This window comes from Centropristis striata, chromosome 7 (genome assembly GCF_030273125.1).
Source record: "Centropristis striata isolate RG_2023a ecotype Rhode Island chromosome 7, C.striata_1.0, whole genome shotgun sequence".
In the NCBI taxonomy this organism is placed as follows: Eukaryota; Metazoa; Chordata; class Actinopteri; order Perciformes; family Serranidae; genus Centropristis; species Centropristis striata.
The window spans coordinates 8,447,841-8,464,447 of NC_081523.1; the positions used below are offsets into that span (position 1 = coordinate 8,447,841).

Consider the following 16,607-nt stretch of genomic DNA (forward strand, 5'->3'; position numbering starts at 1 on the left):
GTGTTCTTTAGCTCTCACAGATCATGGTTCAATGAGGATAATTCACTTATTTTTCATAAAAAAATGCATGTTAAAACTTTTATTCATGTACATTGGAAAGACCTACACATAAAATACAAAGGTTTTATATGACATTCATTTTATTTAGATTTTATTTTACATTTTTATATTTTTCTTTTTATGAAAATATACTTTTAACAATTTTTTATTTTTCTTTACTTTGAAATGGGTCAATTTGACCTGCAACATAACAGGATGGTTAAAATGGGACAATCACCCGTTCTTTTTCTGTGTTGTTGTTCCCAGTGTAAAATAACTGATGGTTTATATTGGAGTCATATTTCAGGTTTTGCCATGTTCATGCTTTACTATACGAGGTGTAATTGCAGGTGCCCGTAAGCAAGCTGGGTAAACATGAAGCCTGTGTATCTGTCGTCCACGTCTCATCTGACAGCTGTGTCAATGGAGACAGCACACATTATTGATCACCTGATTCGCCTCCATTTGTCTTTTTACGACCATCTTTTACTGCTTCTCTGGCGATAAAGCTGTTGTAGGGGCTGAAGTATATGCCACCAGAAACTGAATTTGAATTATTTATATTTGAATTTAACTTAACTTGAATAATTGCATAAAAAAATTGAATTTTAATCACATAATTAGAATTTGTATTGTTCAATTTGAATCATTGCTTTAAAAAACTGAGTCTGAATTGTAATTTGAAATTGATTTTATTAGTTCGGAACTGAACATTCAGTTCTCACAATTCAAATTCAGTTTGCAAAATTCAATTAAAATGTTCTGCTACAAACATCAGGGTTGTTGAGGCAGAGCAATCGAGCACAGAAAACGGATGTGCTGATTGGCCGAAGAGGCTATATGGCAACCGGGAGGCAACAAACGTTACCAAAAAAACCCGGAGGTGCTGATTGGCCGAAGAGGCGCTCTGTGTATCTCTGCTCGATTGCTCTGCCTCAACTACCCGGATGTTTGTCGCAGAAAATTGAAATAGAATTTTGCAAACTGAATTTGAATTACAATTTCAAATTACAATTCAAATTCAGTTTTTTAATGCAATTATGACAGAAAAAAACTAAATTACTTAAAAAAGACACTAAAGGACCAAAAAAAGACACAAAATGACAAAAAAAGAAACAAAATGACAAAAAAAAAGACACAAAATTAAAAAAAAGACACAAAATTACAAAAAAAGACACAAAATGACCCAAAAATACACAGAATTACCAAAAAAGACACAAAATTATTTTAAAAAAGACACTAAATTACAGAAAAAAACTAAATTACTTAAAGGAGAAACAAAATGACCAAAAAAAGACACAAAATGACCAAAAAAAGATACAAAATTACTAAAAAAAACCACAAAATTACAAAAAAAAACCCACAGAATTACCAAGATAAGCAATTCAAATTCAAATATAAATAATTCAAATTCAGTTTCTGGTGGCACATATTTCAGCGCATACTGCTGATACACGTGGATGACATTTAGCTGTGTGTTTGGGAAGGATGCAGTGATTGGGGTGGGAGTGTGTGGATGGTGCCTATAGACGAGAACGTGTCATTGTGTGTAGCTATATAATTCCCTGTGCTGGAAACGCATAATACAACGACACGTCAGCACACATTTCCATGCCTTGGAAGCTGTCTCTATGGCAATACAGCCGGAAGAGGGAGAGAGGGGAATAGCTGGAGGATGGTGCATATCTCATGTTCTTTCTTCCACCTACGCTCTGTTTCTACACATACTTACCTCGCCTTAGGGATTTAGCTGCTGTAATTGCCCTCCTGCTCTCTCCTCTTGCACCCTGCACTCATCTTGTCAGACAAGGTAGAAGGCTGGAAAGGTCCCTCCTGTAACTGCGGGGCCATTATTGCTTCCCCTGCATGCTCATTAGTGACAACAGGCTCTCTACAATACAGACGCTGTTAATAGTCCTGTCTCGTCACCTGCATTCATCTCACACATATACAGTAGCTACATCATCAGCTGTTCTTAAACGGCCGTTTGGTCAAGGCCCCAAACCTATTAAAGTCCATTAAGTCCGCTCAAACCTTTTAATAGCTTCGGATTCGTCATCATAAGGGAGAAAATGAGCCGTTTGATTTGAAATACTGTCGTTTTTAATGGCAGGTAATTGTTAATGGATGCTTTAATGTGAGTGCTCAATATAAAGCAAGCGCTCTGTTCACGTTCTCACTCAGTTATGTCAAGAAAAGTGAATTAAAAGGTATACAGACTGATGTACAAACTGTAAACAACATTATTAGTTGGATAATAGTATCAATTTGCCGTTATGAAAACTTTTTTACACAATATATAATGCAGAAAATGTTGCTTGGCTTGATTTAGAAATGGTGTTTGCTCTTAATTTCTTATTCTTTTTCTTTACTTTAATGCGTTTACTGAACAGTAATGATGTTTATTTAGCTATTTATTTTATTCCTATTTATTTATTAATTCATATAATTTGCTGACAATGAAATACATTGTTTGTATAATGTGTAATAATGTGAAATATTATTTTATTACAGTTTAATACATGTTTGAGAAAATAGTTCTGGACTAATCGGTGGACTAATATTATCAATGTGCAGTTCTGAAAACTTTTTTTTACACAATATAATATGTAGAAAATGTTGCTTGGCTAGATTTAGAAACTCTTCTTCAAACTCAATTATGTATTTATTTTTTTAATAGTCGGCAATTGACTGAACAGTAATGATGTTTATTTCGATTTTTTTTCTCTGCTTGTATAATTATAATTTTAATAAATTATATAATTTAATTGGCCCATCAATGAAATACATTGTTTGCATAATGTATAATAATGTTAAATATTATTTAATACAGTTTTATGTTTGAGAAAGTAGCATACATTTGCAGAGTGATGAAAAATAGGTGCACAATCTACATAATAAGTTTACCGTAATTCTAACTTAAAAAATTGGCTGTATTGGCCACCATTATCGATTAAAATTCCCCCACTAAAATAAGTATCATCATCGGTCTCAAAAATCCCATATCGGTGGGGCTGTAAACAACATTTATGTGGTACTAAATGTGTCATCTTCAAAATAACCAAAAAAAGACACAGAATTACTAAAAAAAAGACACAAAATGACAGAAAAAAAACCTAAATTACTTAAAAAAGACACAACATTACCAAAAAAGACACAAAATTACTTAAAAATACACAGAATTACCAAAAAAGACAAAATGATTTTTAAAAAAGACACAAAATGATTTTAAAAAGACGCAAAATGATTTTAAAAAGACACAAAATTACCAAAAAAAGACATAGAATTACCAAAAAAGACACAAAATTATTTTAAAAAGACACAAAATCACCAATAAAAGACACAAGATTACCAAAAAAAAGTAATTAAAGGGACCTTCCACACACAACATGGTAAAGTGCCATTCATATAAAACTCACATTAAACTTTAAACTGAGTTTGAGACCCATGATCTAAAGTATTAAGAGCCAATACAAACACTCTATTAAAACTCTCCTGGGTGCCTGTTTCACACACACATTGATCATTTTGTTTTAATGTCTCAGTAGAACAATTAAATCAACCCTCACCTCTGCTTCAGCTCAGTATGTGTCAAGTCTTTAGAGGATGTGTTGGAGTCAGAGCTGCTGCACCATTAAGAGAATGTCAGAGTGTGAAAAAATAGGCCTTTTTATTTATGTAATAGTCTGCATTATTTAACAAGTACCAGTGCTGCGCATTAAGATTCAGGCTCATGTGCAGTTGTGGCTTATTTAGTTGCATTGTGAATATGATGACTGACAGTAAATAGAGCTTCTCCCTGCACCAGATTCATACAAAGCTCAAGCGTTTGTTTGTATTATTTACTGGAAAGCTTCTTCAAACACAATTATGGCATTGGCATAGTTAATATTGCCATATTTTCCTTCTTCATCTTTGTTTTTCTTGCAAATCCTGGCAAATTTACATATACAATAACAGGATTAAAACACTGGTTGGGTTTTAAACCTCAGTATGTTTTGCATATTGACAGAAATGTATCTTTTTAAGTGTCGTTGTGTGTCGAAAGTTAGCATCAAATGCTCAGATGTCTTATTTATTTTGCTTTCATAACATATTTTCTCCTTCACACCATGATTTTGTGAATATTAAGATGGTTTTAAAGGTGATGTTCTTGTATGGTTCATTCTTTTCAAGGACAAAAGACACAAAACAACAAGAGCAAAATGAAACAATACATTATTCTGACTCTCTTTTAACTATCTTTCAACTTCACCAGCCTTTTCTGTAGCACTCCAATTTTCTGCCTAATTTACTCCTACGGAAGATGTGCTGAAAACCTTTTGTTGATTGTTGAGCTGGTAAATACTTTTATTTTAAAAAAGGCTTCTCAGTACTTTTTTTTTATTTTAGCAAATAACCACGCAGGAATAAACAGCATATTGGTTGGGGACTGTTTTCAGTCATAAAACATGATTATATTCCTCAAACCAAGTCTATATTTTGGTATCATTACTGAAACTCTGGTATTGTGTTGATGATAACATAATAATGTGTGCTTGTGCCTGCACCACAATAATGTCATGTGTTGATACAATTTACTGAAAGGAGAACTTAAAATTGGTTCCAAAATGTCTATTGGAAAGTTTATCAGTTCCTTTTATCGATGCATGCATGTGTTTTTGCAGTTGTGCATTGCAAAACCATGACATCAAAATCACATTGAAACTTGCAACAAGAAGGATTCACAGCAGAGAAGAAGAAACAGCCTAATGCGTGGCTTCAATTCATGACAAAAGATAAATAACAACAGTGCTGCTCAAGTCTGTTTAATGATAGTTTCAGGGTGAAAACACCAGCAGCATGCTGAAACAACATGGGGTTAAATTCCTAGAATGCCATGTATTTATGCACTGCAAATTATTTGGTTCCTACCAAGATTAAAAAAAACTTAGATTTAGTAGTGTTAGATAATTTGTCTTGTTTTAAGAGTTAATTTCTTTCTTTAAGTGTTCAACATGCTTATTTCTAGATTAAAGAATCTTAATTCAAGAAATCTTGTCAAGTGAAATTATTAGGGGTGCACGGCTGATCGATCGGCACCGATTTCCTTAATTTTGTGGGATCGGCGATCAGCCGATTCTTTTACGTCAAACCGATCTTATCTAACGACCTTATCTACCTCCGCAAAGGGCTGAAAGTATTTATTTTAAGTTCAATATTTCATGAACTACCTCAGACATTGTGATTTCCTTTATTTGTTAAAGAAAAATACTGCTGTGTTATTGTTTTTCAATAAAATAAGATTCAAACATTGAAGGTGTATGCTGTGAGTTATAAAAAAAAATCGGTATCGGCCAAAATCGGAATTGGCAGGTCAGGCTTGTTAAAAATCGATGATCGGCCAGAAAATTGCAATCGGTGCATCCCTAGAAATTATCTGTCCATGCAGAAAGATAATTCCCCTCAGATTTAGTGTTTTTATCTGGTTTTTAGACCCTTTTTTGCAGTGTGCAGTGGCACTGCTTCCTGTCAGTTATGGGGTATAAATATTCTGTGCACCATGCAGGATGGTTAATATTCTCTCATTTCATCTACGCTGTGTTCAGACTGAGAGATGATAAAACAGTTGCATTGATGGTGAAAACTGTAGGTCTTCAGAAAATTGATCAGGAATCTGTAAGGGAATCGATCAAGATAATGGTATTGGTATCAATATAATCTCATAATTTCCCATTCCTAACTGTATCACTGCACCACTGTGAATCAGGGTCGTCAAAAGTATCGATACTCAAAAAAGTATCAATACTAAAACGTTGTATCTGGAAATGATACTCATTTTCAAAAATATCGATACCCCCCGACCTTTCGTTTCAAACTTACCTACTACTAATGTTATCGTGGCCGGTGGCTCGCATTAATGTAGGCCGTGTTATTATTAGCCATTAGCTGCAGCTAGCAATTAAAGGCTGATGTCACGTTAATGATTATAAACAATGTAAATAAATAAATAAATAAATTAGGCACGTAGTTTGCCCATATTACGTTTATTGACACAGTGTCAGTATACATAAGCATAGAGTTAATAAGTTTGCATAAATGTTGGTGACTGAAAAGTGTTACTTTCTCTCTTGAAGTCCCAGAATGAAGCAGAGAAAAGTCGACTTATCAAGCTTGCCTAATATTGTGCACAGCATACAACCTCAAAATATTGTTCTAATTGTTATTGTTTACTGTATTTATTTATTTTTTGCACTACCTCAGACCTGAAGCTTGTTATCATAGTTGCAGTTTCTTTTTGCACAACTGTTTTTTTTTATTATAAATATTTAACCTGTGATTCTGTTAATTTTTACACGTTGCATTTTTCTTGTTAATAATTTTGGGTATCGGTATCGAGTTGAATATATTAGTACCGTGACAACCTTACAGTGAATACACTGCTTTGTCTCACACCTGATTGTATACAGCAGTGCCATGAAAGATGTACACTGCTTGAGAAAACACTTTCTTCTTGTTTCTGTGTATATATGTTTGCAGGAGGTGCCTGGTGCATGCTCCCCTGTGTACATTCACACTGACATCATGTCACTGCTCCCCACAGGGTGCAGGTGGAGTTCTACGTGAACGAAAACACCTTCAAGGAGAGGCTGAAGCTTTTCTTCATCAAAAACCAAAGGTCAAGTAAGTACAGCCGCCGGGGGAACGCCACATCACTCTGGTCCCATAACGAGAAGAGGCTCGCTGCCGGCAGATGTGCTCAAAGCTAAATGAACAAATAAAAGTAAAGGAAATTGCAGTCGGAGATGACACATATCCAATTCCTGCCTCAGTTGGGTTTTGTTATTACATTAGCTGCCTCATTGCCAAACACTGTATGTTTGTGCCTGCACACTGAGGCCCAGGGAGGACAGGGTAGTGAGGCTCATTTGCTGGGAAACGAGCCGGCGCCGCAGTGTTTTTCTCAATAGGAGATAAGGCTGGCGACGCCACGCCGTCTCTGAGGGAGACATTTGTGCAGCTCGGCGGTTTGGCGCATTGTCTGAAAGCCGGTCATTTGCATCTAGTTGTGAAAATGTTCACTCCGGTACAACATGTCATTAACATTTCCTCGGGACTGACACGTCTTTCCCTCGACTTGTCATTGTCAGTGGCGGTTCTACACAGGGGCCTCTGTGAAGAAGCCCTTGGCCCCTGCTGTGGCCCCTGTGTAAAATTAATAATAAAATGATCAATTTATAACAATGAACAACGGAACAATTATTTACCTAGAACCCAGAATGTGTACAATGTATAATAGTTTAATTGTGCAATAAAAGCTTGTGTATTATATATATATATATATATATATATATATATATAAAGATCATTCTCACTGGACTGCACTTTTTAAAAAAAGTAATTGTGCATAAAAATGAGAAATGTATTTATTTATTTATTACTATATTTCTATAGCACCTTTCAAAACCAGGGTTACAAGGTGCTTTACAAAGTACATTATCACAGAGGCAATACAACAGTTAAAACAAAAATAACAGAACATCATCAAAAACAGTGAACAAGCAAAAATAATAGGATACAAAATTAAAATATGTGTAAGACGTTAGAAATCATTGCACAAATGCCAGTCTGTACAAGTGGGTTTTTAAAAGTTTTTTAAAATGATGCACAGACTCAGCTGAAATGTCATTGTTGTACAAAAACAATTGTCTCATTGTTTCAATCAGTGAATTTATATCTTCCAAATAAGCTTAAATTAGATTTTTAAACAAGCTAAAATAAAGGTTTTGAATGCTTAAATATCATCTTTGCCATTTTTTTAAATGTGCCCCTCTGATTAAACACTGGCCCCTCCTTGGCCCCCACAGTAAAATTGGTCTAGAACCGCCACTGGTCATTGTCAAGTCACAGTGTTGGACATAAAACAACACACCCTAATGAAAATGTCGCACTTAGCTGCAGGGGTCTGTTGCTCTATCCCACCGCACCGCTGTTTGTCTGTTTGTCCAGTTTCAAATCATTTTAACATCGACGCTGGCTTCATGTGAAGAGGTCACGTCATGAGAGATTAGCGAGCTGCTGAGGCCGTTTGGCAGTGGTGGAAGAAGTATTCAGATCCCTTACTCAAGTAAAAGTACTAATACCACACTGTGAAATTACTCCACTACAAGTAAAAGCCCTGCATTCAAAACTTACTTAAGTAAAAGTACAAAAGTATCAGCATCAAAATGTACTTAAAGTATCAAAAGTAAAAGTATTCGCAATGCATAATGGATTCACTCAGATTGTCCAAATATATTATTGTATTATTATTTTTGATGCATTTATGTTAGCTTTGAATTTACTGTTGTCAACATAGGGCTCATTTTAACTACTTAATATACTTTTGTGTGGTTTAATTAGTACAAATTTTAAATCTATTATGTTTTATGTTAAATCTTGACCTGAAAAGTAACTAAAGTAACTAAAGCTGGCAGCTAAATGTAGTGGAGTAAAAAGTACAATAGTTGCCTAAAAATGAAATGAAGTAGAAGTAAAAAGTAACATAAAATGGAAATACTTAAATAAAGTACAAGTTCCTCAAAACTGTACTTAAGTACAGTACTTGAGTAAATGTACTTAGTTACTTTCCACCACTGCCGTTTGGTAATACAACTAGCACCACCCTCTGCCTAGCAAGCAAGTCTGCAGCCAAGTTTCTCTTTCTCTCTGCATATTTTATCAGTAAATGCCTGGACTTATTCAAACAGGAAATTGTAATTTCCACAAACATTATAATCCCCTCTTGCCTATTTTCTGTGTGAGCCCACCAGTTGTTTGTCTTGCTGCGTAGCCCTCTTTCATATTAGAAGCCCCGGAAAAGTGCGGGTGTTATTTTTTTGTTATTCTTGGAGGATTTGAAAGCTATGTGTCAGAGGAAATCTGTTGTGACAGGGTGCCAGAGCAGCACAGAACTACATTAGTCACGCTTCAGGGCTTCGACAGATTTAGTCTCTTTAGGCCTTTCACTAAAGGCATTTTATTCACCTACACAACTGGTGTTCAAGCAGTATCAGCTTTCTTCTGGCTGCAACTGGCGACAAACTTTTCGATGGTGGAGAAGTAGAAGTTGGGGAGCAAAAAGTGAAGTCTGTGAGCGTCACTTGATGGTGATCAGCACGTTAGTCAGACCTGTTTTTGAGTCAAATCAAACAACATGTCTTTTTCGGTCGGCAGGCCTGAGAATCCGCCTGTTCAACTTCTCACTGAAGATTCTCACCTGCGCCCTCTACATACTGAGAGTCAGCCTGGACCACCCCTCCACGCAGAGCAGCGACGAGTTTTCATGTTGGTAAGAGTCGCACGCACACCTTCCCGCCCCACACAACATTTATCAACATTTTCTTGAAAGATTTTGCTGTAAGGCTGGTCGATATGACAAAAAAGTCTTCTATCTATAGGTCATCTAATATCTCGATAATCCTAACCCATAAGAACCCATGGTGACACGCATGTAACAAACATTTTAAATGTTGTAGAATCTCCCATATTCAGCTTAATGCTTCACATTAACTCATTAAGTCGATTAGCAAGACTGTGAGACTGTGACAAGAAGTGATTTCTCCAAAATGTGTCTGTGACTGGAAACAGAAATGTGAAAACGTAGCTAATTTCAAAAAGCTTATTTTTTGTTGCGAGGCTAAGTTTAAACCAATTTAGCAGTTCTAATCCAATAATGTCCTGTATTTTATTTATTTTATTTATTTTATTTATTTTATTTATTTTATTTATTTTATTTATTTTAATTATTTTATTTATTTTACTTATTTTATTTATTTTATTTATTTAGACAAAACACAACACAAATCACCAATGGACAAACACAGAGAGAAAAACAAAAACAAAACAAAAAAACACAGCAACAAATCACAAAACCAACCCAAATAAATGAATAAAATAATGTCCTGTATTGCATTTAACCTGTTTTGACCATATTTCCTGAACAAATTAATAAAAAACAATTAACAAAAATATAGCTGTGACATATACGTCAGAAAAAGGCAAATTTGTGTTTCTGTAAACAGAAAAGGTGTCTAGTTTATTTATTTTAAAATAAAAAATATCATAAACATAAATTCCATAAACGCCCAATGTAACGTTTATGTCACATTACAGATCTTAGACATTTAAAAAAAACATCATAAATGTGTTTTATGTGGTCCACTGGTCTGTGGTATATCCCCCATCATTTTCCTTCAAGGATAAATAGGTCTGGGTTCTTATGGGTTAAATATCACAAAAGAGCAAGTTTTCTGTTTATTCAGTGACTAAATATTTTTAGGTTTTCAGAGGCTCCAAACTGTTTTAGGGAAGGCTCATCGAATGGAAGTAAAAAAAATATACAGTCACACTGTTAAAATAATCGCCTAATTTTGTCAAAATTGTTTTTTTGTTGCCTAAATCATCTCCTCATGACGCCGGCCACCTATGGTAAAATCGGCTACATCCTCAGTTGATCAGATCATGTGATTTTACCCCTTTAAGATAATGGCCTATGTCAAGTGTGTGACTTAAGCGGATTTATTATGCTAAGTCAAAATAAAATGTGACTTAGGCAATTTTTTGAACATGCCTTTGTGACCTAAGCAAGATATGGTAACACTTTATTTTGAAGGTGTCTACATAAGAGTGACATGAGCATGTCATAAACATGACATGGGATGTGTCATGAACATTAATGACACTTTGAAGTAACATTAGTGCTCATGATACTTGTCATGCCATGTTTCTGACAGGCTTGTGTGACTCTTATTTAGACACCTTCAAAATAAAGTGTTACCATATCTTGCTTAAGTCACAAAGGCATGTTCATAAAATTACCTAAGTCATTTATTTCTCTTAAATTACATGATTTACACAGTGATATTACTATGCCAATAGCCATCCTTTGTTACATCCTTTTTGAGTGAAATGATCAATAAATGTCATATGTTACACTTTTGGTGAAGTTTTTTGTGTTTCCTGCAAAACTTGAAAAAATGAGTTAGGCGATTATTTGAACAGGGTGACGATATATTACATTTGTTTTTGCATTGACAAGGAAGATCACATAAAATAACCTAAATGGGTGTGATTTAGTCAAAGAAATGGTTCAGAGATGCAGTAGTTTGTTTGTTTTTCACTGTTTTTCTCACTTTTCCAGAGTTAGAAACTGACTTATAAAGACCTTTTTATGCATTTGGTGTATAGGTTATATCAAACAATACAGCTATAAGGCTTCCTTGGCTTAATGTTTGAGTGACTATAAAAATCACATCACATAATCATGATCCCACAGGCATCCAGGAATTAAGTGACGTATCTACATACAACCAATTTGGCTGGCCGGTTAAAAAACGTTAAAAATCTTTAAAGCAGTTTTTCTCAGTTTGACCCTTTGTGTAGTTACTGCAGTTAGGCTTTGTAGGGCAGTATCCCTATTTTGATGCTAAGTAAAGAAAATGATCTTATCTCGTAATGTGACTTTTCTTTTTGCTTGAGAAAAAGATGTTGCTGTTGAGAAACTGTATTTAAACTGCAGCTCTGTTCTGTGTTTTAATGCGTCTATCTTTTTTTTTTTTCCTCTGGTATTATGTTCCAAACCAACCAGATGACTTACCATATGCCAGAGGAATTTTCCCAGGAATTGTTTCCCTTGTTGCCATATGCATAGAGCAAAAAAATGTGAACGATATCATCAGAGCATTGAGAGATTTATTTATATGCAACACTTCAACACTTTGAATATGTCTTCCTAATTAACAATTACTCCTAAAGCTAAAAACTTAAAAACGCCCACCACTTAAGTCAATGACATTGTGTAATTGTGCACGATTCCCTGGGGGGCAAAGTTTTCTTATTTATTTTGGAGTGAGATTATTTATGTGTCTGTGTTAAATTGCTCCCTCTGTGCAGTCTTGTGGAAGTAGTGCATTGTTTGTATGGTTCTCACTGCCAGCAGCCTCAGAGACACGTTGAGTTTGTTCCCTGTGGCAAAATACCAACTGATGGAAAAGTTCCCAAGCGGGTATGTTCTCCACTCACATTCACACACACGTTCACACTCTTTTTGTGTTCCCCTGTTACTGTTTTTCTCCACAGTCAAACATTATCAACACGCCAGAGAGACAGCAATACAACGAGCTCGGCAGAAATCGACTGGTATGCTTCAGTCAGAGTTACATTTGATTATTTTTAAACTTAAGTGTCATCATTTCCTGTCTTGTGCACTGAAGCGTGAGGGGAACTTTCTTATGTTTTTTTTTTTGACAGGTCGTTGATTTTCTGTGTAAACAGACGGACCCCTGTATGGGCGATACAGGTGAGACAAATAACAAGGCTACCAAAGTGCACATAAATCAAATTCCTCTGAGTGGTCTGATTCTTAATGCATGATTCAGCCCTAACACACTAGCTCACATTTATTAGATAAAAGCAATGCAAGGCAAGTCAAGTTTATTTGTATAGCACAATTCAATACAGGGTAATTCAAAGTGCTTTACATACACATTAAAACAGTAAAAACAGTCAATTAAAACAGGGAAATAGAAATAAAAATAGAAATAAGATAAAGTAAGATACAGCGGGATAAGAGAAGAGATAAAATAATAAAAAGCACAAGTCAAACAATGCATAGTTAACCCTTTGATGCACAACATGGGTCTAAAGTGACCCGACAGTTTTTATGTTCTATATCTTTGCAATAAATTATTTTCATCATTCAGTATTCCAGGTTTTCCACAATTCGTTTGTTTTTGATCATCATACATCTTAATTTTTAGGTTTTCCTTTATTATTATTTTTAATAAAATCCCTTTTTGTGTCACTACTCTTCTAATGCAAAACATGGGTCAAAAATTACTCATATCCATGTTTTAGTTAAGTAGCTTGCTAAGGTAACTATTTAAGCTAAGTAGCTTGCTAAGATATCTACTTCACTAACTTATTGGGTAAGTATTTAGCAAAGTAGCTTGCTAAGCTAACTACTTAGCTAACTTCTTGTCTAAGTAGTTAGCTTAGCAAGCTACTAAGCCAAGTAGTTAGCTATGTAATCATACAAAAACTTCATAAAGTATGAGAAGCAAAATGGAAATAATGATCTGTTGTTATCAAAAACAAGATGTTTAAATAATTCTTGGAATATTCAATCATAAAACATGTTGAAATCAAAAGATATAGCACAGAAATACACAGCAAGCATTAAATAACATAGGAAATGAATGATGTTGTGCATTAGAAGGGGTGTCAATATGTTGTGCATCAAAGGGTTAAAAAGTAAGGGCAGTAGAGTACAGCAGATAAGTGTTGAAAGTTCAGAGTACGCTGCAGTAAACAATAGTGTTTTTAGTCCTGATTTAAAGGAGCAGAGCACTGTAGTTCCTCAGTGACTAGCCAGAAGAGATGAGAAGTTGCAGTTCCTGGGTTCATTAATCTTCTCTCCTCTCTGCTGCAGGTGACAGTGGCCTTAATCAGTTTCTTGGAGACCATGCTTATCACATATCTCAGCTACAAGGTGAGAAACCCTCCCACAGTGAACAGCTTCTCTCTTTAATCCGAGCCGATGCCTTACAGCTGTCTGGTCCGAGTCCAGCACGGCCCCGTTTGTTCTCCCTCGTGGGCCGACGGCTGTCAGTGTCCAGTCCAAGTGCACTGTGCCAAAGCAGCTACCAACAACATGCAGGGCGGGAAGACTTTTTGACACTAATTTTAGACTCAGACATCACACACTCTGCCTCAGAAACAAGTTACATAAAGCGGTTGGCAGCGCTTGAAGTGCTGTTTTTGTTTCATCTATGCCAGTCCTCTAAAGGTGCACTTTGGTCCTCCGTTCTAATGCATTTAAAGGGGAGGACTGTGCAAATAGTGAGAGATATTAGCATTTAGTATTCTATGGAAATAACTCAAGTTCCCAAATACAAAGAGCTAGTCTTTGTGTAAGATCTCCACTGCTAATGAGCAGGGTGAGCAGGGGGAGTTTTGCCACTTTGCACACAGACATGAACAGTCTGTTAAATCTGTTAAACCTTGCAATTAAGATTAAGATTAAGCCTTTATCGGGCGAAGAACTATATTTGGTAACTTCAGTGGATATCAAAATGAGGTCCCCATGTCTTTCTGTGAGGTGGTAGAACCACATGGATTTCTTCCAGCTAATCAGCAAAGATCAGGCTACGTCACAGACAGTGACACCATGACATTTGAGAATATTTCGAGATAAAGTTACAAATTTACTAGATTAAAGTGGCAAACCTACATGAAAAAAAGTTGCAGATTTAAGAGATTTAAAGTGGCAAATCTGTGTGAAAAAAGTGGCAGATTTACTAGAAAAAAGTGAAAAAACTTTTGTTTTTGCCACTTTTTTCTCAAAATATTTTAAAAATCGAAGCAAAATTCACGATCTTTCCACAACTTATGCCTTAACGAATCTCTATAGAAAAACAGTAAAAGTAATTAGATGTTTGTGGGGTGGATTAGGTAACATTGCATTCTGTTTACTGGTCACTTTCTTTAATTAGATATCAAGACATTAAAGAGAAGCTCAGCCAGTTTGCATGTGAAGACAATAGGCCCAAATTACTGTGGGACCAAAATATGCTGAAGACGCTTTTCGTTTTTAACACCACCCACAACTTTTAAACAGCAAGTCTGCATCTTAAAAAACTCCTCAAAGTGCTGCCAGACTCTTTGTCTGGAAATATTAGCTTTAGCTTTGCTGCTCTGAGACTGGTGTTGTCTCTTAGACATGTTGTTCTGTAAGTTTCAGCTCCGTCCCCGGTGGTGATGCTCTGAAGTTAGGTCTAGGTTTTATTGGTTGCAATATTGTGATTCTTATTCTTGCTATGTCTTTTTTTTTCCTTTCTCAGAAGGCTGTTTAGTGACTCATACTGTACATATTTTATGAAGAGTTTTATGTTTGTGTTAAGTGTAGAGCTTTGTTTTCTTTACCTAGCTTTTTAATAGATCCATCAAGGACAGAAGCCACCAGTAAACTCTGCTGCTCTCTGAAAATGTGATCAGTATTCAGTCCCACTCTCTGATTGTGCACTTTGGTGCAGCCATACTTCTATTGATGTACTCACTGTAAAATCTTCGTTTCCGTTTATTTCAGTCAATACATGTCATTAATAGAGAAGTAACAAACCAGAAAAAAACATTGATCAAAGTAAACAATAAGTAAACAGAAAGAAAATTGATGATAGACATTTGGACTGAATTTAAAATTAAAAAGATAAAAATATACAATCTGTTATTTATTAATAAAAGAAATAAGCAGTCACAAAAGAGAGAAAAGAGAGAAGCTACTTGATTTTTTTCTTCCCTTCCCCCTTCCCTTCCCTTCCTTCCTTTTCTCTTTTCCCTTCTTCCTCCTTTCTTCCATTTTCCTTAAAAAACAAGAAGAAAAAAACAACAATCAAACATACTGAACAAAACAAAACAAAAATAGCAGCAGCATAGCATGTGTCACCACTCATTACTCTAACTTATATAAATGAATCATCCTGTTTTTAAGTACTTTTTTAAATAAGTTAATGGTATTGCATGTTTTTAAGTTATTCTCCAATTTTTTCCATAAATTAACCACTGTTACCGTGGTGCATCGTAATTTGGTGTTGGTTCTGGTTTTTAACTTTGCTCTGGCCTTGGCCATCTTGCCAGTGTCCTCAGAGTATTTTTCTTGAAATAAACTTTTAAAATAGCTTGGCTTTCCTCCATTCCAGGTCTTGACAGAATACATTAATTCAGCATGTAATAATGCAAGAATACTAATCAACTCAATTTGCATAACATATGTCCAAAAGCAGCATACAGAACTTTTACAATGTCCACTCTTATTTGTGATGAAGAGATTTTATTGCACAGATTAGTATAATAATCCAGTTTCTGCATCAGCAAGCACTGAATGCCTCAAGAACGAAAACAGGTCAATGAGGAGGAGTGTTGTTTCCTGACCCAACATTAATTACCGACCTCTCCCTTCCAGCTTTAATATGTTCACATCAATACTAAATACTTTATGTTTAGCTTTATTTATCTCACCCATTAGGAGTAACATAGTTTACAACATCATAACAAACAAAACGGTTGCCCTCTTGCCTGTTATTTCTTGTTGTTTCCATGGATCGGTTGACTTTTCCCTCCTCATTACTACTGGAATTATTGAATTATTTCCCATCAATTTCCTCTCCAGGGGAACATTTGGGAGCAGATCTTCCAGATATCCTTCATATTGGAGATGATCAATTCAGTGCCATTCATAATCACGGTGAGTATTTCATTTAATTAACCAAGCAGTCAATATGTTCCATAAGACATATATGAGCACATTATCGTGTTTTCGACATATAAAACATTTTTGAATGTCATCTTGGTGCGTGAAAGTCAATGGACTACAACAAACAATATAATAGTGGTTGAGTAAGGACAGTGTAAGTTGAAAACTGGTAATATTTTGTATACCATAAATATATTTGTAATAGGACATTTCTATCCCTCTTTCTCTCTATCTTTTAGTATTTTATGTTGTCTTTAGTTCTGTACATACAGTCATGGGAAAAAAATATTAGACCACC

General features: G+C 35.2%; 1 protein-coding gene across 16 annotated transcripts in view; it reads left to right on the plus strand.

Moving 5' to 3' along the window:
* kcnt1b (potassium sodium-activated channel subfamily T member 1b) overlaps window positions 1-16,607 on the plus strand; it is a 116,536-nt gene that overhangs the window by 50,907 nt on the left and 49,022 nt on the right. For all 16 annotated transcript variants that reach the window (XM_059337672.1, XM_059337676.1, XM_059337679.1 and 13 more), the window contains 6 exons: window positions 6,623-6,702; window positions 9,235-9,349; window positions 12,139-12,198; window positions 12,310-12,358; window positions 13,490-13,549; window positions 16,226-16,300. In XM_059337672.1, coding sequence (XP_059193655.1) covers window positions 6,623-6,702; window positions 9,235-9,349; window positions 12,139-12,198; window positions 12,310-12,358; window positions 13,490-13,549; window positions 16,226-16,300 — 439 coding nt within the window. The remainder of the gene's footprint in view (window positions 1-6,622; window positions 6,703-9,234; window positions 9,350-12,138; window positions 12,199-12,309; window positions 12,359-13,489; window positions 13,550-16,225; window positions 16,301-16,607) is intronic.